Genomic DNA, 25,938 nt, shown 5'->3' with positions numbered 1-25,938 from the left:
GGGAATGCATTGAAAAAAAATTGGGTTTTGCATAGGAACACCGGCGCACCACCCATGTAATGCCTCCATGGGGCAGAGTAACACAGCACAGCCGGCTGCGCTGTGATGCATTACTCTGGATTTATGAAGACATTTAGGGCAACCCAACTTTGCCTTTGTTCCAGTTGAAGGGTGGTGCCAAACCCACACAACCACTTGATACATATGGCCCTTAGTACTTAGTACTTCCTCTACAAATTAGACACTTGTCATTTCTCTAACATTCCAAGCTTCAAAAGACAGAAGGTAAAATTTTTGCTTCATTATCATGTAACATATGAAAACGTGTCATCTGAAGCAGGTATTGGCCACCAAAACCCACCAATGAGCATGCAAAAGGAAGAGCTGAGATCTGTTGTTTTCTTTGTTACCCCATGAATGGTGATCTAATTATTTACCTGAATCGTCTTGCCTTCAAGTGTATGTTCTGATTCAGAGACAACCTGAGATTGCTGTGATTTTTCAGGTTGCAGCTAAATAAAACAAATAAAAGAAATAATATCTAATTAAGCACTTTTTGACAAAATCATTGCTGGAAATAGAGTTTCTGGTTCAGGTGGGTGAAACCATACTCAATCAGGAACCACAATCTCTGTCATGGTGGACAACAAACAAACCCCAAATTAACCTGTATTTAACCCTTTGGCAGGTTGGCACAAACGCAGTCAGGCTAAACAAGAAAAATCCCACAACAATGTAGAATAAGTAGAGTACAATTTATTAAAACAATAAAAAACTAATAGTAGAACCAGAATATGCGGTTTTAAAGATTTCATGTCTCGCCTATATATGAATACCTTGTTCCAAGAACCCTCTAAGGTTCTTGAGATGTTCCAATATGTCGATAAATAAAACAAAAGAAAGAAATAATGTCTATTTCCCACTTTATAACAACAACATCAACCTCTGCTTTTTCCCCAAAAGTCTTTTCTGGCAATGGCAGGTAGGGGAGAAAGGTTGAGAACCAGGACAGAGGAGAGAAGTGATTACTTAAGAGTCATGGTGTCGAGGTCTGGGGGACATACAGAGAATCCAGGCCATCAATTATTAAACTAGTAGTTAATTGCACTTCCAGATGCAGAGTATGAAAACAAGTTACTTACCTGTAACTTCAGTTATCCAGTATTGGTATCTTTCATAGATTCACATGCCTGAATCATTCCCCGTCGTCGAGGCGGGAGTCCCACGGTAAATAAAAGAGCAGTGCCAAAAGTACTTTGTAGTAGTAGTAGGCCCTAGAAATAGGCCTGAGGCCTAAAATATAGTAGCCTATCTACCTCATTATGTAAAAAAGACCAAAGTCTTTGCTCCAACCAATCAGCTCACAGCACCCTCTAGAACCCTCTCTGCAGAGCCAGCTCTCCTCAGATTTTCGTAGCACAAGTGGGAACAAGTATCCCAATCTTAGAGAACTGACTCTCCGGGGAGGAGGGTGGGTGCATGTGAATCTATGAAAGATACCAATACTGGATAACTGAAGTTACAGGTAAGTAACTTGTTTTCTTATCCAGTATTGGGGTATCTTTCATAGATTCACATGCCTGAATCAGAATAGCAAGCAGTAAACCCGGCAAAGTCGGTTGCGGATGGTGGGAGACTTATTGTAGTGCACCCCCACGAATGTACCGTTAACAACCAACAATCGCCTAGAGATTGATCTATTAACAAGTCATATTCCGAACCAACATAGAAATTATGCAATTTCCTACAGGAAAGGAACTTTAGTACCATAGAAACTCAGTATATGATAACTTATGTCTGTATATTCTAAACAACAACTTGAATTTTATGTACTTTTTAAGAAATAAGCCAACGTTAAAACCTGAATGTATTCCTATGGAAACATGTGGCGTAAAACAGCTTGGCCCACTGCCGCATCATTCTGATTTGCTGATTGTAGGCAGTAATGTTTTGTAAACGTGTGGACATTCTTCCATGTCGCAGCACGGCAAATGTTTTCAAGCGTCACACCTGCAAACAAAGCTGCAGACGCTGTCACAGCTCTTGTGGAATGAGATCGAACAGACCTTGTCAATGGTCGGTTAGCCTTGATGTGACAGAACTGGATGGCAGAGGCTATCCATCTAGAAAACGTAGCTTTAGTGACCGCTTTACCCAATGTAGTCTGGCCATAAGTCACAAACAGATGATCTGATTTTCTAAAAGTCTTGGTTCTCTGGAGGTAAAACTTTAAGCATCTTTTGATGTCTAAAGGATGCAATGTTCTCTCCGCTGGGGTTGAAGGATTTGGAAAGAAAACATGCATGTCTTTAATCTTACCGGTTCGTTAGAGTGAAATTGTGTTGGTACCCTAGGAATGAACCCGGGATTCGTCCAAAGGGTTACATAGTTCCGAGGAAAATGTAAAATTGAGGTGTTCCTTTATAGTGAAAGCTTGGATTTCACGAACCCTTTTTTCCGAAGTAAGAGCCAGTAAATGGGTAACCTTCCAGGTAAGGAATTTGAGATCTGGTTTATGGATCAGCTCAAATGTACACTGCATTAACTGCGCTATCAATGATGAGTTCTCACTCTGGGAGGGTGCTTGCACTGGAGAGAAAGGCTCGGAAAAGCCCTTTTATAAACTGTTTGACAAGTGCCGAAGAGTAGAAAAAAGAAAAACTTTAACATTTCCTAATTCTGGAAAGAGCAGCAAGACGCATTTTGTTTATTGAAGAAACACTAAGCCCAGACTTGGCTAGAAGAGCAGATAATGGCGAACCTGTTCTGCAGTAACTTTAATTGAGTGAATGGCTTTCACCTCACACCAACCGCAAAATTGCTTCCATTTGAGGCGATAAGCCTTGATTGTGCCTCGGGCACGAGAATCGGCCAAAATTTCACAACAGTTCTTTGAAACGTTGAGGCCCTTGAACTCTAACAAATGATAAGCTGGGCGTGCAAGTGTAATGACTGTGGATCCGGACAAACCACTTGATCTCCGTCCCCTGACAACATCGTAGGCTCAAGCCGTAGCCGAATGGGCTTGTCTGTAAACAATAGCAGAAGTTCCGAGAACCAATATTGGCCAACGGAGTGCAATCGGAATCAGATGGTAACCTTGCAGCTTCATCTTGCATAACACCTTCGGAACCAATGATATTGGGGGAAAAGCGTACGCACAAACCCCTGACCATTGCATGGACAGGGCATTCCCTCTTGATCCCTGTTAAGGGAACCTGCTGGCATAATATCGGCCTTCCTTGTTCTCTCTGAATGCAAATAGATCCCGTGCCGGCTTAACCCAAACCGCTCGTGACAGTCCGACTGAGACATGCTCAGAGCATTGTGGAGAGGCCTGACGTGTTCAGCTCTCAAGACATCCTGTGCAATGCAACACCTTCTCACAATTCCTGAACCTCTTGCGAGAGTATAGCTGATTTAGTTTCTCCTTGTTTATTGATGGTATTGTCGGTCTGTACTGGCACAGAGGAACCCTCAATCCTCAGGAGGAATGCTTGGGGGGACAGAACAGCGTTGTGGAGCTCAAGCCTGTTGATCTGCTGTTGTCTTTGTCTTTGAGACCATTTTCCTTGAATTCTGCAAATCCTGCCGATGACCTCCCCATCCTTCCATGGAGGCGTCAGTCGTTCAAAAACTAACCCTGGAATGTTTGCAGGAACGTGCGACCCTGGGTTATATTCTCTGTCTGCGACCAGCAATGTACAGAATTTATCATGCACGGCGGAACCTTGATGGTATCGTCGAACAAACCCATTGTTTATTGTTCTTGAAACTGTAGTTCTTCCTGAAAAGGTCTCATTTTGAGCCATGCTAATGGTATGAGATGTATCGCTGAAGAGCACATCTTCAGGAATGAAACAAACAGTTGAACTGAAACTGACCTTTTGAAGTTAACCTTGCCCATTTTTGAAAACCCAACTGGTGGTCGTGTGACAAGAATGCTTTGTTCTGGATTGTGTCTAAACCTGCTCCGAGAAAATACATTTACTTGGAGAGGACCTAACTGCAATTTGCTGTCGTAGAGAATCAGTCCCAGAGAAAAAACGAGATGGGTACATCTACTGTGGCAATCCTGGTTTCGTGTTCTGAAGGACCTTTGAGCAGCCAATCGTCTATACAGGGGAATACTTGCATTCCTCAAGATCTCAATGCTGCAGCCACTAGTACCAAGTACTTCGTGAAAGGCTCTTGGTGACGGTCTCTGCCCAAACGGGAGCACTTCGCACCTATAATGGGCCTCAGCCGCGTGAAAGCGAAAATATTCGTGCTGTTTGGGGTGGACAGGTATGTGGAAATTCGCATCCTCTCCATCCAGAGAAGCCATAAAATATCCTTTGTTTAAATAACATAATTGTTGCGAATACGAGGGGGAGGGGGACCCCTGGGCAGAGTAGTATATGGCTGTTTGATGAATTCCAGGGAGTGGCCATTGGTTACTAGGTTTAGAACACATCGGTCCGACATAGCTCCCTATCACTTGTAAACAAAAACCTGAAATCTTCGGGCCCACGCGAGAAAAGGGTAAAATGATTGGAGCCTTGTGGGGACCATGGCCTCCTGTTAGTGTCTCAGTCTTGATACTTAAATCTCTTTCGTGACGGGAGAAAGTAGCAGACTATCTACAGAAAGATGCCTGGCTGCAAGGCTGTACTGAGATTGATACTGCTTATTCGATTGGTTTTGGTATCCTCCTCTTGATGAAAACCCCTTCATCACGCTTCTCTGAAAGATCCGCGCCCATATTGAAGGGTGCTTAATGATTGTGCATTATCAGTGCCAGGTTTTATAACTAAGAGGTCTTCATTCAAATGTGTAGCAAACCAACAACTCTTCATCATAGGCCATGCCTAGAAACTTTGCTCAGGGCTGAAGGTAGCGGCTTTAAGCCATCCCTGGCGTTCACCTTCCAACGGAATCTTTCCTGTATCCCGCCTTCGGTCCTCAGTAATGAGGTCATTGAAACTCGCTATGTCCAATCACATTTGACGACCATAAAAACCGATCATGGATAAAGGATTGTCAGCTCTAGTAGAGGCCGTTGCCAAAGTAGAGAATTTTTTACCCATAAGGTCCAGACGACATCCTTCTTTGTAAGCCGGTGTGTTGATAGGTATTGCAGGATTTTAGATTGCTATTGAGCGGTCTGTGAAATTACTGAAGCTGGTCAAACGGTGGCCTATCAGATTGGATGGGCTGCTAGTAGGTACACATCATTTCTGTTCTATGCGCAGAAACACTGCTGGAATAGACTTAGTCTATTATAGGTACCACTCTCGTGATCTTCCTGCATACCTCCTCGAAACCATGAAGGAGATATTCTGTTTGCCTGTAGCTGGCAGTCAAAATCTAGCTGCTGCCCACTACATTAAAAATATATATGATGCTCTTACCGCTGAAGCCATCGCAGCCAATTTCATCATAGCCTTTGTCGTAGACATGGTTATGTAAGCGAGGTTATTGCAGACTAGAACGACGTCATAGATAACCGTCATGAGCAACCCTCCTAGACGAGGCTGTCATAGACGACAGCCATATACAATGCCATTGAAGATGAGGCAATCATAAGTGAGGGCATCCGTAGATGAGGGTAACAAATGAGGCCATTCGCCCTTCGTAGATGAGGCCATCGGTAGAGGAGGCTATTGGTAGATAGGGTCATCAGTAGATGAGGCCATTGGTAGATAAGGCCATTGGCAGATGAGGCCATTGGCAGATGCGGCCATTGGTAGACGAGGCCATTGAAAGACGAGGCCATTGGTAGACAAAGCCATTGGTATACAAGGCCATTGTTAGAGTAGGCCATTGATAGACGAAGCCATTGGTAGACTAAGCCATTGATAGACAGAGCCATTGGTAGACTAGGTCATTGGTAGACGAGGCCATTGTTAGACAAGGCCATTGGCATACAAGGCCATTATTAGAGTAAGCCATTTATAGAGGAAGCCATTGGTAGACTAGGCCATTGGTAGACGAGGCCATTGGTAGACGAGGCCATTGGTAGACAAGGCCATTGGCATATGTGGCCATTGTTAGAGAATGATGCTGTCATAGAAGACAGTCATAGCAATACCATCATAGATGAGGTTAAAATAGGTGATATCCTCCGTAGATGAGGCACTCATAGATGAGGCAATCGAATGATGGCCAGCCATAGATGATACCATTCATAGATGGTGCCATGTGTAGTGTAGACCATTCACAAATGAGGCCATATGTATATGAAGCTACCTTGATAAGGCTGTCATAGACGACCGTCGTAGCTAGGCATTGCCATTGTATATGACACTATCAAAGATCAGGCAGTCAAAGACGATCACCTTAGATGAGGCCGTCGTCAACGACCGTCCTTCGTCGACGACCGTCGTAGACGAATGAGGCCGTCGTCGAAGACCGTCGCAGATGAGGCCCGTCGTCGATGACCGTCGTAGAGGAGGCCTGTCGTCGACGACCGTCGTAGACGAGACCCGTCGGCGATGACCGTCGTAGACGAGGCTGTCGTCGACGACCACCGTAAATGAGGCGGTCGTCAACGACCCTCGTAGAAGAGGCCATCGTCGACGACCATCGAAGAAGAGGCCGTTGTCGACGATCATCGTAGATGAGGATCATAAAGGTGAGGCAGTAATAGTAGACATGGAGATATTTGTATATACTCCTAATGTCCGGTCAAGAGGACTTCCCTGATGTAATGTCAGGCATGAAAAGGGAGTTGTATCCTCTGTGAGAAGTGCCTATAAAGACTCAAGGTGAATCTTATGGCTTTTATGCGCGCCCTCAGTAGGCTCCTGGCACGACTTCTCCCTTTGACCTCTCCTCATCCTCATCAGAAGTGGCAGGTTAAAGTCTCTGACCCATAATAGCCTCATCTCTCAGAACGTGAGAGTTATTGAGGAAAAGGTTAGACATAAATCATAGTCTATTACCTTGTTTACTGCAATTCTGCCTTATTACCGCCTTAATTGGGTCAGAGAAATGAAGTATGATCTTGTAATCCAAAAAGAAGTAAAGCTGAAGAAAAAACTGAGCAGAGATCAGGGAGACTCCCTTCACCCACAACGTGCGGTGAAAATCTGAGGAGAGCTGGCTCTGCAGAGAGGGTTCTAGAGGGTGCTGTGAGCTGATTGGTTGGAGCAAAGACTTTGGTCTTTTTGACATAATGAGGTAGATAGGCTACTATAATTTAGGCCTCAGGCCTATTTCTAGGGCCTACTACTACTACAAAGTGCTTTTGGCACTGCTGTTTATTTACCGTGGGACTCCCGCCTCGACGACGGGGAATGATTCAGGCAATCAGGCGCCAGCAGCACTCCAGAACCTTCTCCTCAGGGCTCAGTACCTCAGATTTTCGCAGCACAAGAGTGATCACAGAGTCTATGAGGAGAAGAGAGCCTCTGAGGGGAGGTGGGCGGGTCGCATGTGAATCTATGAAAGACACCAATACTGGAGAACCACCTGTTTACAGGTAAGTAACAATTGTTCTTCTCCAGTATTAGGGTGTCTTTCATAGATTCACATGCTTTAATATAGAATAGAAAGCAGTAATAATGAACCGACTTATAAGACCAAAGTATATGAATATAGATTCATATATAGTCATGCAAGTCAAAAAATAACATGGTAAACCATAATGGAGGAGGGAAGACAGAGGCTCACCTTATTGAAAAAGATTGGGAAGCACAGCCTGTCCCACTGCAGTATCAGCGTCATTGATGGCACCCAGGCAGTAGTGTTTTGCAAACGTGTGCCTGCTGCACCACGTGGCTGCTCTGCAGATCTGATGCAGCGGCACACCGGCGAACAGGGCAGTTGAAGACAACATCGCCCTAGTGGAATCGGCCCTCACTGAAGACTGTAGAGGCTTGCCTGCCATTTGATGGCAGAAAGTGATGGCCGAGGAAACCCAGCGAGCAATAGTGGGTTTGGTAACTGGACGCCCTTTGTGAAAGCGTCCATATGCTATGAACAGTTGGTCAGCTTTATGAAAAGGAGCTGTTCTGCACCTTTTAATGTCCAAGGAGTGCAAGCGCTGCTCCGCTGGAGACTGCGGGTTAGGAAAGAAAGTCTTTAGGAAAACAGGTTCGTTGATGTGGAAATCCGAAGGCACCTTAGGCAGGAAGGTGGGATTAGTGCAAAGCACTACACAGTCCGACTGGAATTGAAGAAAAGGAGGATTTATCGTGAAGGCATGAATATCACTTACGCGACGTGAAGATGTCAACGCAAGGAGAAGAGCAACCTTCCAAGTAAGAAACTTCAAGTCAGCCTTGTGTATAGGTTTGAATGGTGCCTTCATTAGTTGTGCTAAGACGATGTTAAGGCGCCAAGAAGGAGGAGGGCGCCAAACTGGTGGGAACTTGCGGAACTATCCTTTGAAAAATTGACGTATTATCCTAGAAGAACAAAGTGAAGTGGAGCCATCCTGGCGGAAACGGGAAATTGCCGCCAGAAAAACTTTCAAAGTTGAATGAAACAGTCCGGATTGAGCCAGTTGTAGAAAGAATGGGAGGAGTTGCGCAGGCGTGGAATGAATGGGATGGACACCAGCCGCTGCGCACCAATGGCAGAACCTTCTCCACTTAAGCTTGTAGGTTTTAACAGTTGACAGAGCTCTGGCCTGAGCGAGAATGTCTCTGCAGTCTGGCGGAATGGTTAAATGGGCAAATTCAAGGTGCTCAGGTTCCAGGCTGACAAACTCAGAGATGAGGGGTCCGGATGGCAAATTTGACCCTTGTCCATCGTGAGGAAGGCCATCCGAGGATGAAGAAGGATTGGCTCACACTGGGATAGAAGGAGCAGCTCCGAGAACCACGCCTGTCGAAGTCATCTTGGAGCGATCAGAAGAATGTGGCAAGGCTGCCTCCGCATCTTCCACAATACTCGAGGCACCAGAGGGATCGGAGGAAAAGCGTAAGCAAACAGATTGCACCAATTGATCAAAAGGGCATTGCCCTGTGACCCTCGGTGGAGATGCTAGCTTGCGTAAGATGGGCATTTTCGGTTCTCTGGTGTGGCAAAGAGATCCATCGACGGACGACCTCATCGCCGAAAAATCAACTCTAGTGTTGGTTGATGTAATTCCCATTCGTGGGTATATGACGTGGACCTGCTGAGGGAATCCGCTAGGACTGGAAGATGAACAGCAGTGAGAGTGATGTGGCGACTCAGAGCCCAGTCCCAGATCGACTGCGCCAGCTGAGACAAGAGTGGAGACTTTGTTCCGCTCTGCTTGTTTATATAATGCATGCTGGTCGTGTTGTCCGTTTTGATAAGGACTGACTCTCCTTGAAGCACTGGATGGAATGACTTGAGCGCTAGAAAAATTGCCATCAACTCCAGCCTGTTGATGTACCAGGCTCTCTGAGGCAGAATCCACTTGCCCTTTATGGACAGACCTTGGAGGGGTGCCCCCCATCCTTCCAACGAGGTGTCCATCGTTAGAGTAAGTTCCGGAGTGACAGAGAGGAATGAAGTCCCAGCCGACAGATTGGATGACTGTGTCCACCATTTGAGAGCCGCCCTCATGCGAGCGGTGACACAGACTTTGTCGTTGAAGGAACCGGTGATCTGACGCCATTGCCAATCCAGTTCTTCTTGAATGGGGCGTGTCCGCAGTCTGCAATTTGGGATCAGCGCAATGCACGATGATGCCATCTCTAGAAATGACTTTAACTGACTGTTTTGTCCGTAGAAGAGACACCAGTTGAAGTATCTTTTGGTGGCGCTCCTGAGACACAAAAGCTTTTGCAAGAGTTGTATCCAACATGGCTCCCAGAAAATTCTTACAGAGAGCTGGACGTAACTGGGACTTTTCGGTGTTGATGGAAAGTCCGAGGGGGCGAAAAACCTCCTGACAAAGGCGTGTGTCCTGAAGCAACTGCGTGCAAGACTGTGATTTTAGGAGACAGTCGTCCAGGTATGGAAATATTTGTACACCCTGGAGACGCAGGTAAACGACCAAAGGAGCTAGTCCTTTGTAAAGACGCGAGGGGCGGAGCGTAGGCCGAAAGGCAGCACCTTGAACTGGAAATCCTTCTTTCCCACGCGGAACCGCAAGTACTTCCGATGTCGCGGAAGAATAGGGACATGGAAGTAGGCGTCTTGGAGATCGATAGTTGCCATGAAATCTCCCATTAAGAGCAAGCATAAGATATCTGACAGCGTTAGCATGCGGAAGGACTAGCATTTGAGATTCTTGTTGAGTGCTCGCAAGTCCAATATTGGTCGCCAGTCTCCGTTTTTCTTGATGATAAGGAAAAAACAGGAATTAAAATCCCTTCCCCCTTTGAGATTTGGGCCCCACCACGACTGCCCCCTTCTGTATCATAAGGCGAACCTGATGGAGTAATTCCTGGATGTGGGCTGGAGGTGGGCCGGAAGGTGGAGTATGAGGATGAAGTTTGATGAACTCTAGAGCATGGCCTTTCTCGACAATGTCCACAACCCAACGGTCCGAAGTGATGGAGGACCATTGAGAACAAAACAGGGAGATTCGACCTCCAACTCTTTGGGGCAAAGGCAAGTCATTGTCTCTTGGGAGCAGATCCTCTGTAGGAAGATTTCCTCCTATTGGTCTTGGAAGTCTGCTGACGGGAAGACTGTTGTTGGTTATTGGAATAGCGTTGTTTGCCTTGGTTGTAGGAACGATATTGGTTGCTTCCTCCTCGAAAATTTGAAGAGGTGCCGCGTCCACGGGCACCACGAAAAGGCTGCTTCTGAAATTGTAAATTTCCTAAAGAGCGGGCAGTGTCGGTATCTTTTTTGATAGATTGTAATGCCTCATCGACATGTGCCCCAAAAAGGGATTCGCCGTCATACAGCATATCCAGTATTTTTCGCCTGCACCTCCTGCCGAAAGGATGTGGAGCATAACCAGTCTTGTCTGCCTAAAACAGCCGCTCCAGCAAGCTATCGGAAACCTGTACAGGCAATATCGACGACACAGTCAATAATCTCCTCCGATGTTCTCTCACCTTCTTGGAGAAGTTGCAAGGCTTCCAACTTTGAAGCGTCTGGATGGTTCTTTTGTCAATGGCAATGGAGCTGTCAACGGAGTCGACGACGAGGATGACTTATTTTTCATCGACGAAGCAGTCGTCGACGGGGCAGTCGTCGACGGGGCGGCCGTTGACGGAGCTATCGTCGACGAAGATTTGGTCGTTGACGGTGGAGGCTTCTTCGGCGACGACGACGAAGCAATAGGAAGAACCGATGGTATAGTCTTGAAACTGAGAGTTACCTTCGATGACGTTGACGAAACAGTCATCGACGATCCTGATGCAGACGTCGTCGTCACTGTCGTCGTCAACGAGCAGGAGACGGCAGATTTCGTTGTCGGGACGACCGTCGACACTCCCGTCGTCGATGAAACATGTTTTTTGACTGAAACATGAGAGAAAGATGCAGCAGACGCCTGAGAACCAGGTCTCGTGGACGTGGACGTAGCAGGTAGAGGTGAAGACACCGCAGGGGCCATAGAGAGTGACATTTTCTTCTTAAGGAATGGAGAAGGCAACTCCTGCACACTACCACATTTAGAAGCTGCTTGGGAACGGGTAGAAATGAGACTTTCAGCATCAGAAAGTATATTATCCTTGTCCTTAAGTCTCTGAAGCCACAGTAGAAGACGACCTTCCCTATCTTTTAGAGTCCTTGTGGAGAAAGTTCTACAGAACTTACATTTACCCACATCATGGTCGGGGTAAAGACAGTAAATACACTTACTGTGAGGATCTTCTGAATAAAGGCGCAGCTTTCCACAAGAAGAGAAAGATCTAAAGAGAGACTTCTTACTAGAAGACATGCTGAGAACACCGGAAAAACCTGAAGAGAAGATAAACTGAGCAGAGCTCAGGGAGACTCCCTTTCACACGACGTGCGGTAGAAAATCTGAGGTACTGAGCCCTGAGGAGAAGGTTCTGGAGGGATGCTGGCGCCTGATTGGCTACAGTTTGGACCAACATAATGACAGGAATAGACTACAAGTGTCTTTTTCTCTCTTCATGTATTCCTCTGTGGAATTATGTCTAGGCTTTTCTGCCTTTTTTCTAATGTGTATTTCATGTGTTATGTTTCTACATATACATATATATATTTTTTTAAATATATTTTTATTGAGTCAGCAGGCAGCACATTATCAACTTAATATCACGTGCAATAATAACTGGTATGCATTTCAATATACATTGTCAAAAACAGGATTAACCGATGCTCAATTTTAAGTAGGCCCTGTGGAGAGTATAAAATTGGACCAGTTGAAACCTAGCATTGCGCGTGCCCTTCCAGGCCCGCCTTAACAACTGTGGCCATGTCGTCTCTGGAATGGGCTTACCAAGTTCTTCCTCCCATTTACCTCTCAAACTATCCAGAGGGGAAAGGGTTTCCGTGGACAGTCGCCGATATAAGCAGGTGATGGCCTTAAACATACCCGCCGCCATAGTGACGTACTGACACCCCAACGATGTTGGGGGTTCCGACAATCCCATCCTCCACTGTTTCTGAATTCCCGCCACAAGGGCAGCGTGCAATAAGTAATCCCCCCTCGGCAGGTCCAAGGCCTCCTGCAAGGCATCAAGACACCGTCTCTATATAAATCCCAAATCATGTGGAGCCCGCACTCCTCCCAGCCAGCCAATGCCGACCAGTCCCCACCATGAGGGAGGACCGTACACATACCCAGGGGGATTTCCGGGGCATACGGGCTCGCAAACCCTGTGCGCTTCTGACTTTGCATCCAGCATGACCGGAGGGTGCGCTCTTCGAGGGGGAGCTGGTCCAGTCGGAGCTTCTACCGGAGAATGATAAACGACAGTACGTGTCTGGGGATTGTAAGAGAGTGGGGTCTGCAATCCTATGGTCACCCCAGATTTTTGCTTTTTGCTTCACTGGTTTGCGACTTTCCCTGGCTGTGGGCCTGCTAATCAGACCCACAGCCTAGCTGTTCTCTCTCTAAATTGACAACCATGTGCCTTAGGTGCATTTACCAATTGGTACTGGGCCACCTTATCAGTCCCTGTACAGCTTACCTTAGGTATCCAGGGCATAGGTGTACCCATGGCCTACCAGGGGCTGAAGCATGTATTATGCCACCCCTGGCTGGCCATCTAAATCTGACACAACTGGCTGCATGACAGCTGGGGCAAGGTGGTGTAAACACCCTTTGCTGTAGATATAGTATACCTATATCTAACCCTAAAATGGACACATATATTCCTATCAGTCACTCCTATGGCAGGCCTTATCAATCCTGAAGGCAGAGTGCTTGGAATTATGTGAGATGGTGCTCTGGCATGAGCTGAGCCCGTTTGCAGCTTGCGGAACCAAGTCCTAATAGCTGTTCCATGATAATGCTATACCATATACTCTTAAGTGCATTATCAACCTTGCGGTTAAATGCTAACTGTGGTATAACATTATCAAAACATGTCGAGTAAGGTGTCATACGATTTGGAATACTACCCCCTCGCCAATTCTGGCAATGGGGGTAGCATTCCACCCTTCTAGAGGGACACGACATGTATGTAACTGTGAACCCCGGTTAAAGTTAACTCGAGCCTCAGCATCAAAAAATGGATGCTGCCACCACAGACACAAGTCTGACCTCCTGCTGCTGGGAGTCCTTCCAGCGAGGATGGCTTGGACAAAGGGTTTCCTGCCTTGGGAGGTGCTAGCACCACCCCAGACAGGATTTTGTGTATTGAGGTAGGGAGGCCTGAAAGGAATGAGACATGCCTGGGGCACACAAGGTGCCCTGTGCATACACCGGTTCAAACCAGTTGCTGGGGCATCCCAGACCCAGCTCTGGCAAGAAACCGGACAAAGGATAGGGGGTGTAACCACCCCCCTTCCTGGTCCCACCCAGGGGAGGGACCTAGTCAGTAGTGCAGCCCCCTTTAGGAGAATAAAGGTAGGAGCTGGTCCCATTCCAAATTAGATTATCCTGAACTATTCAACAAGAAGAAACTCTGGCCTTCGACGTTCTGCTCCACAGAAGACTGAAGAATCTCCCTTGTGGACAAGGAGTGTCCACCCTGCACAAGCAGGCACCATCAAGCGTCTAACGGCTTCACTTTGTCATCTTCCCTCGAGGATCCAGACTTCAGAGCCCGACGAGACCCGGATTCCCAGACCTCTCCGACCTCAACTCACATCTGCAGCAAAGCTGAGACCCGTGGGTGCGATGAGACACGTGGGACCGGCCATCTTGAACGAACCTGCACTTCGCTTCCAGCACGACTCCCGAGGTAAACTCGACCAAGTGCTTTGGGGACTGAGAAGCCCCTGCCCCGAGCAGCCCCTGCACCGAAGATCAGCCCTCCAGCATCCACGAGATCTGCGTGGGGCCCTTCTGCTTTGTTGCTACTTGACGCGTTGTCTGGTCACTTGCCGGCTGGCTAGTGGCCTCCTAGACGACGAACCTTTGAATCTTCACTGCTGGTCTGGTTGCTCCAGACTGGCCCTTGCTCCGTTCCAAAAGAGGGGCACTCCGGACTCTCCTAGTCCGCACCAGACGCTTTCTTCACTCACTGCGTGGGTTGCCTTTGCCAAGGCCTGTTGAGTTCCAGCCCGGATCCGACACCACCGACAGCGAGAGCCTGCGTGGGACAGCTCGTGCCTCCATCCTGGTCATCGAAGACACCTCCTGGTCCACGTGGCTGCAGAGTCAAGCGTCCACTCTTCATCTGATCGCGACGTCGACATCTGGTTCCTTCCTGGTTCCATTCCAGTCACTGGCTAGTGACTGTGAACATTGTCCCCTCTGCTTTCAGGTCTCCTTCTTCAACAATCCACCCTTGGATTGGACCGGACAACTTCCTCCTGGTCGCCTGCAGCATCTTTTCTTTCAGGCTCAATAGACTTCAACGCGAGAACCCGACGCACTTTGACACCTGTGCACCCGCAGTCCGTGGGTGAGGTAACAAGAGCATTTCGGTGCTCAAGGGTAGTTTAACTGTCCTAGTGTCCAGTTCTACAGTCGTTGTTGTCCTATCTAGTCAGGATTGTCCGTACTCACCTTTAACTTGAACTGTACTGTCCATAGACGTTGTTACGCATCTCGCGTGTGAGTTCACACTCTGCACACGCGTTCCGTGGGCCTCCTATTACTTACCTGAAGTTAGTGTAGCATGGTCCCATCGATCCTACAGCCTCTGGACAGCTCCATTCCTCTTATCGACAATCACATTCCACTTACTTAGTATATGGTTTGTCGTGCCCCTAGGGCACCATTGTAATTTTGTGCGACTTGTAGTATTTTTCGTAAGAGATTGTCATGTGCTTAGCCCTCTGACCTCATAAAGAGTTCAGAGGTGTTGTTATTAATAAATATACTGTTTATTTTCATAACAACCTTTGTGGTGTCCTTTCATCTGGTATTCAAGGGGTTATATTGTGGTAAAACAGCTGGCTTCACCTGCCAAAAAAGAGTTTAGCCTAAGACTGCTTTGTCCATGCTACCATTAGGATAGCTGGTCTATAAGGTTGACTTACAACCAATCACCATAAGGGTTGTTTGGACTGATACAAGGTGGTCACTAGAACTAGTGAACATCATATATCAGGCCAACTTCTCACATTGGTGTGCAGCGGTTGGGATTTGAGCTTGCTGTTGTTTTTACCACGTATAATCTTGAAATATCATTTGAAAGATCACATAATGTACTCTAGGTACATATAACAAGCTTAGAAATACTCTGAGTTCTACTGAACCAGCTGTTGTAGTAGAAAGGGCCTAGCACACCCTGACTACAACTCTTAGCAAGGGATCAGTAGGAAAACCCATAGTGTAGGTAACTGCATCACTTGCACCTCACTAGAAAGCATGTCTACCCATGGAGAGTCTTCAGAGACTCCCCTAGTGGTTAGTGACCCTCCACAGGTCCTTTCCAGATATGCAGCTCTCAGTTTCCAGGAGATGAGACAATTGTGTACCTCCAGGAAATTGAAACAGGGTTCTAACCCTACCACTCCCTTTCTGTTAGGTCTCTTAGAGACATATGATGCTAGAAAGGCTTCTAACACAGATGGGAGCATGCCAGCCTTAGAAGGTACCCTTGGTGATCCAGATCTCCCTGAAACAGAGAATGTAGAAGAGGAGGAGGAGGAAGAAGGGGACACCTCTGGGGATGAGGCAGACAAAGGTCTTGAGGTAGTCAGCAGGCTAACCAGGGCCAACTTAGACCTACATAGGGAAGGATCTGGGGGACCCCCAGTACTGACCCTGAGCAGGCCTAACTTTGGAGCTAGGAAAAATAGATCTCACTCTAGGGACTCCAATAGATCTGTGCACTCTCATGCCTCTGCTCAGAGGAGAATGACTTCTCCCCAGTGGAGAATGACTTCCCCTCAGAGGAGAGAGCATGAAACAAGGATGAGACAAGCTAATCTGAGGATCCAGAGGGAAGAACTTGTCCTTGCCAAAGAGAAGCTTGCCTTTGCTAGAGAGCAACAGTTGAGTGGGGTAGTCCCCACTGGTGGCAGCGATATCCCTAAGGATAAAGACAGGAGGTTTGATAATAGACACCTGAGTAAAATAGTGCCCTCCTATAAGACAGGAGATGATATCCACAAGTGGATGACTGCTTTAGAGAGAGCCTGCAAAGTACAGCAGGTACCCCAAAGTCAGTGGGCAGCTATATTGTGGCTCTCCTTTGAAGGTAAAGGTAGAGACAAGCTCCTCACTGTTAGAGATGAGGATGCAAATGATTACCAAGTCTTGAAAACTGCTCTGCTTGATGGGTTTGGCTTAACCACTGAACAGTACAGGTTGATGTTCAGGGATACCCAGAAAACTCAGGCTCTGGATTGGACTGACTTTGTTGATTGTGCCACTAAGGTTTCTGGAGGGCTGGTCACTGGGAAGTAAAGTTACTGATTACACAGGATTGTATAATCTAATTATGAGAGAGCAAATCTTAAATAATTGTCAGAACCATTTGTTGCATCAGCACTTGATTGACTCAGATCTGACCTCTCCCCAAGAATTGGGAAAGAAGGCAGACAGATGGGTCAGGACAAGGGTCAAGCAGCAGAACCAGAACCAGGGTGGTGGCCAGAAGAAAGCAGACCAGAAGGGTAATGAGAATAAGCAAAATGACCAGAAGTCTTCAACAGGGCCCCAACAACCTAAGGAGGGTGGGTCCCAAACTTCCCAAAAGAAGAAGAATGATGGTCCTAAGAAACCATGGTGCCAATACTGTAAAAGTAAGACTCACTGGTTTAGTGAGTGCACCAAGAAAGGCCAAACTCCTACCACTACTGTCCCTAAGACACCTGCACCCCCTAGTACAGTTAGTAGTGGTAGTGTACCTCCCAAGGCTATAGTTGGGTTAACCCTGGGAACTGAGGTGGGTTCTGACTTAGTTAGAATTCCTACTCAGGCAGTTCTTGTTTGTACTGGGGACATGGATATGACCCCTACTGTAAGTCCTAGTACTCTGGGCAAATACAGACAAACACCTTTAATTAATGGAAAAATGGCTCAGGCCTACAGGGACACATGTGCCAGTGTCACTATGGTGACACCAACATTTGAGGACCCTGACCAGATCATGCTAGGTTCAGACTACCTAGTGACCAATGCTAGCAATGTCACTACCAATCACAGTATGGCAATTGTTAATTTCTCCTGGGGAGGGGTAACTGGCCTCAAAAGTGTTGTAGTTAGTTCAGACCTCCCAGTGGATTGTCTTTTGGGCAATGATTTGGAATCCTCACTGTGGTCAGATGTGGAGTACAGGACTCATGTAGAAATGCTAGGTCTCTCCTCACAGGTCCTTGCTGTGACTAGGTCACAGGCCAAGAAATGCCCAGCTGAACAAGTGCTGGATCCTGGACCAGACACTACCCAAGAGAAGGGATGGTAGGGTTAAGGCAGAGCCTTCCCCCCTGCCTCAGGTTGAGGATCAGCCCTCTCAAGAGGCTGACCCAGAGACCCCAGAAGGAACTGTCCTAGAAGAGCTTGAACCTGATCAGGTTGAGTTTCTTGGGACAGAGGGACCTTCCAGGGCAGACTTGAGGCAGGCCCAATTAGATTGTTCCTCTCTTGAACCCCTCAGACAGCAGGCTGCTGCTGAGGCTGCAGGGAATGCTACAGGTGCCCATAAGGTATATTGGGAAGATGGACTCCTATACTCTGAGGCAAGAGACCCCAAGCCTGGTGCTACCAGGAGGCTGGTCATCCCCTTGTCTTTTAGAGGTTTCCTTCTCACCTTAGCCCATGAGATTCCCCTTGCAGGTCACTTAGGCCAGAACAAGACTTGGGACAGGCATGCCCCACACTTTCACTGGCCTCATATGTCTGAGGACACCAAAGAGTTTTGTCGCTCATGTGTCACCTGTCAAGCCAGTGGCAAATCAGGTGGCACAACAAAGGCCCCTTTATACCACCGCCAGCCCCCAGGAGGCTCGGCGGTGACACGCCCACCGGCAAGCGCGCCCGGAGGCGCTGATAAGGGAGAGGAGCGTCCTGACAAGTGGGGGCTTCTGACAAACTCGGCGGACACTTGGGGGCTCTTGTTGGTTTCCCGCTGTAGTCTCCCTGAGCGCCGCTCCTTCCATCACGAGGCAGGAGACTACAGCCCCCAGGAGGCTCGGCGGTGACACGCCCACCGGCAAGCGCGCCCGGAGGTGCTGATAAGGGAGAGGAGCGTCCTGACAAGTGGGGGCTTCTGACAAACACGGCGGACACTTGGGGGCTCTTGTTGGTTTCCCGCTGTAGTCTCCCTGAGCGCCGCTCCTTCCATCACGCGGCAGGAGACTACAGCCCCCAGGAGGCTCGGCAGTGACACGCCCAACGGCAAGCGCGCCCGGAGGCGCTGATAAGGGAGAGGAGCGTCCTGACAAGTGGGGGCTTCTGACAAACACGGCGGACACTTGGGGGCTCTTGTTGGTTTCCCGCTGTAGTCTCCCTGAGCGCCGCTCCTTCCATCACGCGGCAGGAGACTACAGCCCCCAGGAGGCTCGGCGGTGACACGCCCACCGGCAAGCGCGCCCGGAGGCGCTGATAAGGGAGAGGAGCATCCCGCCCCGCGGGACGCGCGCGGGCAACGCCGGGCTGAGCCCGGGCAGAGGGCGGGCAGTCTGTGGCCGTCAGGGGCTGACAGAGGCTGGGCTGGGCCAGGTCCCCAACATCTTCTATACCGGCCCTGAAAGGTACTGTGACACTTTTAGAGGGCAAAACATCAACCATGTCCACTCGCTCTGGGAAACCGCTCAGAGCTGTAGGAGAAGGGGTTGGGGGAACCCAATGATAGGCACTATGGATAGGTTCATAACTAGAGTAGCGGCAGTCATAGAGAAGGAGATAGCGATGACGGAACGTCGCCTCTCCGGGGATCTCTTACCACCTAGACGATCCTCTCTTGGTCCTGCGACTAAAGCCTTGTCACCCCCTACAGTTAGGGCTCCATCTCCACCTATTGTAGAAGTGCCTGATCATCCCCGACTATCTGAAATAGGCGGAAGCATTGACAAGCTAGAGAACTTATTAGTACAGCTAACACCAGGTGTTGGTAGTGATGATATTGAGGGAGGGTGTGTCTTACCTCTACCTTCCCCTGTTACTAGCCAAAACTTCCCGTTGCCAGACCCTGTTCCTCCTGTGGGCACCTCATTGCCTTGCGTGTTTCAGGGTGCTTTGAAACGTGCCAAGAGGAAAAGAGTTGTGAGTATACGAAAAGGCAGTCACCCTTTATTGTACAAGCATTTTAGGAAACAAGGGGCAAGGGCCACGGGGGAAAAAACAGGTAATGGACAGAGTGCAGAGCACTTGGATGGGTCGGGAGAGCCCCTGTTCCAGGCAAGGGGTCTTGATACTAATAACAAGCATTCCCCAATTCAAGTCCCAGTTTGCCTGGACCAATTCATTAACGTGCTCAACCGCTCTTTGATACCACTCATAGACCAAGTTAAGAGGGTGGAGGCCAGAGTAAATAGTCTCGAGCAGTCGACTCTTGACAATTTTTACTCACTCAAAACTCTGATCAAACAACAGATTAGAAATAGTCAGGACCCCACATGTGGCAAGTTGGGAAATGGCATTGTTTTAATCACAATGGGGATGCGTATTCAATAACATCAATAGTCAAATATTTAGTGAAAGGTGGAGCAATGCCCCGGAAGGGGGGGGGGGAAGGAAGTGCGTGATATTGTGAGGATACTGTGATAAGGAAGGGTTGCAGGTGACAGAATAATCAGTACTTTAAATTCTAAATCAAGATATGTCATACTCCACACAGTACAATATATGAACGGTTGGGACGTGGAGTTGATGTTTAAAAACAGACAGTTGTCGACGTTTCGACCCTCTCGAATAGGCAGGTATTTTAATATCCTTGCAACGGGGTCTTCTTCAGGACAGGAGAGTAGGGGCAGACCACCTAGTTAATATATACAAATGATAGTATTATTTTAAGATTTCTAAATAGAGGGAATTAATTACCTTATTTAAATGAGGAAAACACAATGACCGATATAGATATAAAGGGAATGCATGCACGATTGAAAATAGCATTCAATCTGTTGGACAATTAATGACACCGTGAATATGGGATGACATTGTTCCAATTACAATTCACCATAATTAATGGTGTATAGTTCAGAAAAAGAGCGAGAGAAGCCAGTGATCCGCCACCTGGTGGTGTGTGATGGGCAAGGAATTACTGACCCGGTATACAATGGAGTATCTAGCATTACCTTACTGGCGTCAGTTCTGGGGTTGTAACGGTCAAGTACACCCAATTGATGTTTCTGGAGAGGAATAGATACACAGAGTCCGACATGTTGCTAATTGGGTGGACGGAAAAACAATGTGCAATTATTGTAATAGTTTTTACATTAAGGCGGAGGGCAGTGAGGAACTTACCCCGTCAGGCTACTCACTCCGCGGAAAGTGATCGGAGCTGGAATCGTTTACTGGACATATAGTCAGGTTGATCTGGGCAGGAATAGAAGGGAGAATAATTGTGAGGGGCGCTGCCTCTAACGCTAAAAAACTCCAAACTAAAAACAGGAACTCCAAACTAAAAACGAGTGAGCCCTAAATGGTCGCAGGAATTGCTCAAACCGAGACAATTACTTCACGGAATCTGAGGAGCTCACAAATCGACTGCTGTCTAGAGGGTACCCTAGACGGTTAGTCAAGAAATCCAGAAAAAGAGCATGGTTTTACCCCCGCGAGGAATTACTGTCTCCAAAGACCAACAAAAATCAACAGGAAACAAGGATCGTTTGTGTTACCACATTCAACACTAAAAGTAACCAAATTAAACGGATCATAAATCGCCATTGGAAATTGATATCGGATGATATTAGTCAACCTGCGACACCCCTACACGCTTTTTAAAAGCGTTAAAGACTTTGTGGTACGATCCCTCCTAGCGACACCACAGGATCCAACCATCACAACTCTATGGAACCTGCCTCCGGTGACCGGCCACTCCAAGTGCGGCAACTGTAAAGCCTGTGAGACCACCATCCAAGGAAAGGAATTCCAACATTGTCACTTGAAAATTCAGCTAAAGGCACACACCAACTGTAACTCTTCAAACGTTATCTATGCGATACTGTGCCCGTGCCAACAGATATACATAGGCCAAACGCAACAGAAAATCAAAGTTCGCATTCTCCAACACATGAGCAGAATCAGGTGTGGGGTACAGGGAGCTCCCTTGGTCGAACATTTCACCACGGCCACACATCCACCAGATAGTCTCAGATGGGTAGTGATTGAAAGAGCTGTCCTGGGACCCCGGGGTGGGAATATCTCAAGTATCCTAAACACACGGGAACTAAAATGGATGTTTTTCTTTAATTCTATTGAAAAAGGTCTCAATGAGCATGACAGCTCTTTTTCTCAGTTGGCCACTCTGCCTTGAGCATGTAGTCAATTCAATATGTAACGTCATGGCCTTTACCCTTATGTAAGAGGTACGCCATTCTGCAATCATATCGAAATGTAGACTAGCCTTTTTCTGTGTGATCGTTGTGGCAAACTACGTTTTATAATTGGCCTTTACCCTCATGTGAGAGGTACACCAGTAAGATACATGGTGCCCCCCTTACCAGCTCACTAGGCACCTGATATGTCATACATAACATTTAGAGCATTGACTACATTTTATAATTGGCCTTTACCCTCATGTGAGAGGTACGCCAGCAAGATACATGGTGCCCCCCCCCCCTAACAACTTCACTAGGCACCTGATATGTCACACATACCGGTTAGAGCATTGACTATGGCATAATTTGTGCAATTGAACCATGTTGTCACCGTAAGTAACTGCTCTATTTGGTTGATCTGTATAGGGTCATTCACATGCAATATCTGATTATTACACTCGTGATGGTCCACGGATAGTCTCCGTATCATTAGTGATCAATAGTAGCTCAAAGACAAATGACTATTCATTTTTTAGTCCGTTGTCCCTTCTAACTAACGTGTCTCACGCGGTTAGTAATTACCCATGCCCGCAAATTAACGTTAATTTAATCCTCCAAATATTAATATTGATCAATATGGTGGTTTCCAGGCAACCGACCAGCAACAACACAGTCTGTTTTCTAGCTCTACACGGGTGTTGGTCACCACGTGACTCCATTCCTATGGCAACATAATGAATCCGGAACTGAGCCTCGCTATTGCGAACTTGAGCGGGACCCGACGCCAGATTCATTCGGCCTTCGGTAAGCCTGATGTGCGGCCATTTAGGGCTCACTCATTTTTAGTTTGGAGTTCCTGTTTTTAGTTTGGAGTTTTTTAGCGTTAGAGGCAGCGCCCCTCACAATTATTCTCCCTTCTATTCCTGCCCAGATCAACCTGACTATATGTCCAGTAAACGATTCCAGCTCCGATCACTTTCCGCGGAGTGAGTAGCCTGACGGGGTAAGTTCCTCACTGCCCTCCGCCTTAATGTAAAAACTATTACAATAATTGCACATTGTTTTTCCGTCCACCCAATTAGCAACATGTCGGACTCTGTGTATCTATTGCTCTGCAGAAACATCAATTGGGTGTACTTGACCGTTACAACCCCAGAACTGACGCCAGTAAGGTAATGCTAGATACTCCATTGTATACCGGGTCAGTAATTCCTTGCCCATCACACACCACCAGGTGGCGGATCACTGGCTTCTCTCGCTCTTTTTCTGAACTATACACCATTAATTATGGTGAATTGTAATCGGAACAATGTCATCCCATATTCACGGTGTCATTAATTGTCCAACAGATTGAATGCTATTTTCAATCGTGCATGCATTCCCTTTATATCTATATCGGTCATTGTGTTTTCCTCATTTAAATAAGGTAATTAATTCCCTCTATTTAGAAATCTTAAAATAATACTATCATTTGTATATATTAACTAGGTGGTCTGCCCCTACTCTCCTGTCCTGAAGAAGACCCCGTTGCAAGGATATTAAAATACCTGCCTATTCGAGAGGGTCGAAACGTCGACAACTGTCTGTTTTTAAACATCAACTCCACGTCCCAACCGTTCATATATTGTACTGTGTGGAGTATGACATATCTTGATTTAGAATTTAAAGTTTCTGTTTTTGTCTTGTACATAGTATGTAACCATTGGAACCAGTTGGTTTGAAGTACTGATTATTCTGTCACCTGCAACCCTTCCTTATCACAGTATCCTCACAATATCACGCACTTCCTTCCCCCCCCCTTCCGGGGCATTGCTCCACCTTTCACTAAATATTTGACTATTGATGTTATTGAATACGCATCCCCATTGCGATTAAAACAATGTGGTTTGATTTAATGTCTACGTGATTATTGTCTCTATTAATTTTCATTCTGTGTTCTCACTCCCATTGGGACCCCTTCCTCATAATACTTAGTTAGCCCAGGTCCCAGTGACTCATTTTGGGTAAAACCCCCCCAACTGTACACAAGTTGGGAAATGGAGCAGCTGTTGCAGGTGCTCCGCTACAGGATCCAGTCAAGCCAAAGACGGTGTCTTTAATAGCATCAAGTGTAGCACCAACTTTAACTAATATTGCCGCACCTACGTCCAACCCAGGTCCCGCCCCGCAATCTAATCCACAGCAAGGGAACTCTACTAACGTCCCTAAAGCTCATAAGATAGCAACGAAACCAAAGGCCTCAGTGGGTGTGCAAAATCCTAATTCCAAACTTAAGCAATTACCCTCAAATAGTGCTAAGACCAAGGGAGATGGGGCAGCTTTGTTAGCTAACTCTGCCGAAACCCACTCGGCAGCACATGCTCCAGCTGCACCCGCCCTGAAGAAATATCCCCGCACCCCATGCACTGACCTTCCTCCGGATTGCCACCCCTACGTAGTTGTACTGGTTAAAGCCCCACCCCTGAAAGATAATCAACCTGAGACCCACCAGGCCTTAAAAAATAAATGCCTCCACTGGCTAAAAACAAATAGACCGCTCCCTGCGGGCGTCGATGGACTAATCCTCGGTGTCCGCAGGGTGAGCTGTGTTGGCAAGAGCAAGAAGCAGCTGGAAGGGGACTGCGTTATTATTAATTTCCAGGATAATAGAGTGGCCAGATTGATATGTAGTCAAGATCAAACGGTGGGGGGCACTGGAATTAGTGCAGTGGATCTGACCTACTTTTACCCGCGGCATTTAAATCCTACAATTCTAAGGCCTGTGTTGGGGGAAACAAGCAGGGGTGCCATTGGTGGAATGTATAGTATCCCTGAGCCCCTTCTATATCCACAGACTAGGTGGCTCTGTCAAAACGGTGGCCCTACGAGCCACTGACTTGAGGTAACGGGAGATCTAGATAGGGGGGAAATGGGCGAGTCCCAACACGATATAGCACTGTCACCTACCTCCTCCTCCCTTAATGAAACCCAAATTGTACCACTGGTAGCTTTGGACCCTTCGGGGGACTCAGTTTCTAGTGATCATTGGGGAGCATTGCTAGGTAGAGATCGGGCGACTTCATGCCAAGAAATAGTTTCCTGTTGCGCTCCGGCTGTGACGGACCAAGTCTTTAAGGTCTTCAGCTGGAACGTTGCAGGAATAACTAGAAAACTGGCACTGCCGGACTGGAATGCATTAGTGGAAGAATATTCCATATGCATCTTCCAGGAGACGTGGAGTAGGGAGCCAGTACACAGGGTGGGGTACTCTGCTTATGCCATTCCAGCTGTTTGCCCAGAATCGGGCAGAGGACGACCCTCGGGGGGACTTCTTATCTGGGTAGCTTCATCCCTAAATTGTAGGGTAGTGGAAACTAAGACCAATAGCCCAGATCTACTTAATATCATATTGAAGGATGCCAGGGGCCGTGTTGTTTTGAACATATTTAATGTTTATGCCCGTGGCACTAAGGGAGGGAGGCAGTCTCCCACAATTGCTTTGCTGGAGGACTTGTTAGGGGCAACGCCACACAAAGCCTGCAGCCTGGTTGCAGGTGATGTAAATTGTACGTTCGAGCCTTTGGGCTCGGATGTTACTCAGGACCAGGATGAGGAGGATGGCAGGAGGGGGATACCCGTCTTAGAGCTGCCCCCGATCAAAAAATTGTCAGAGGTGGCACTGCAGCTAAACGCCCTTAGTACAGAGTACGGCCTGAGGGCCCTAAATGGAAGGACAGGCTCGGACAGGGGGGGTGCCCATATATATAATAGGCCCAACCACACATCAAGAATCGATTACATCTTGCTTGATGTGTGCTTGTGGAGCTCAGTGAGGGATATGGTAATATTACCTACAGTTGAAAGTGATCATAATCTGTTGTCCCTCACTCTAGCTCCGTGGTGGTCTGTCATTAGTGGGGGTCCCGTATCTAGCGCCATAGTTGACCTGGGTGAGGCGGAGGTATCCCTTTGCGGTAGACGCTTGAAGTGGTCAAAACTTCTCCTGTCTGCCGGAAAACTTGAGGCTGTGTCCCAATTATTGGCCTTAGCCCACCAGAATTTAGGCGTAGTTGAAGGGGG

General features: G+C 47.4%; 1 protein-coding gene across 1 annotated transcript in view; it reads right to left on the bottom strand.

Annotated features, from left to right (window-relative positions):
• Positions 1 to 25,938, bottom strand: part of LOC144790640 (uncharacterized) — a 552,900-nt gene that overhangs the window by 151,568 nt on the left and 375,394 nt on the right. Inside the window, exon 24 of the mRNA XM_078665372.1 lies at positions 438 to 512. Within this exon, the coding sequence (XP_078521498.1) occupies positions 438 to 512 (75 nt within the window). The remainder of the gene's footprint in view (positions 1 to 437; positions 513 to 25,938) is intronic.

The sequence above is a fragment of the Lissotriton helveticus genome, chromosome 11 (genome assembly GCF_964261635.1).
Source record: "Lissotriton helveticus chromosome 11, aLisHel1.1, whole genome shotgun sequence".
Classification (NCBI taxonomy): Eukaryota; Metazoa; Chordata; class Amphibia; order Caudata; family Salamandridae; genus Lissotriton; species Lissotriton helveticus.
Note: the sequence above shows the minus strand (reverse complement) of the source record. Positions and strands in the feature narration are given on the sequence as shown.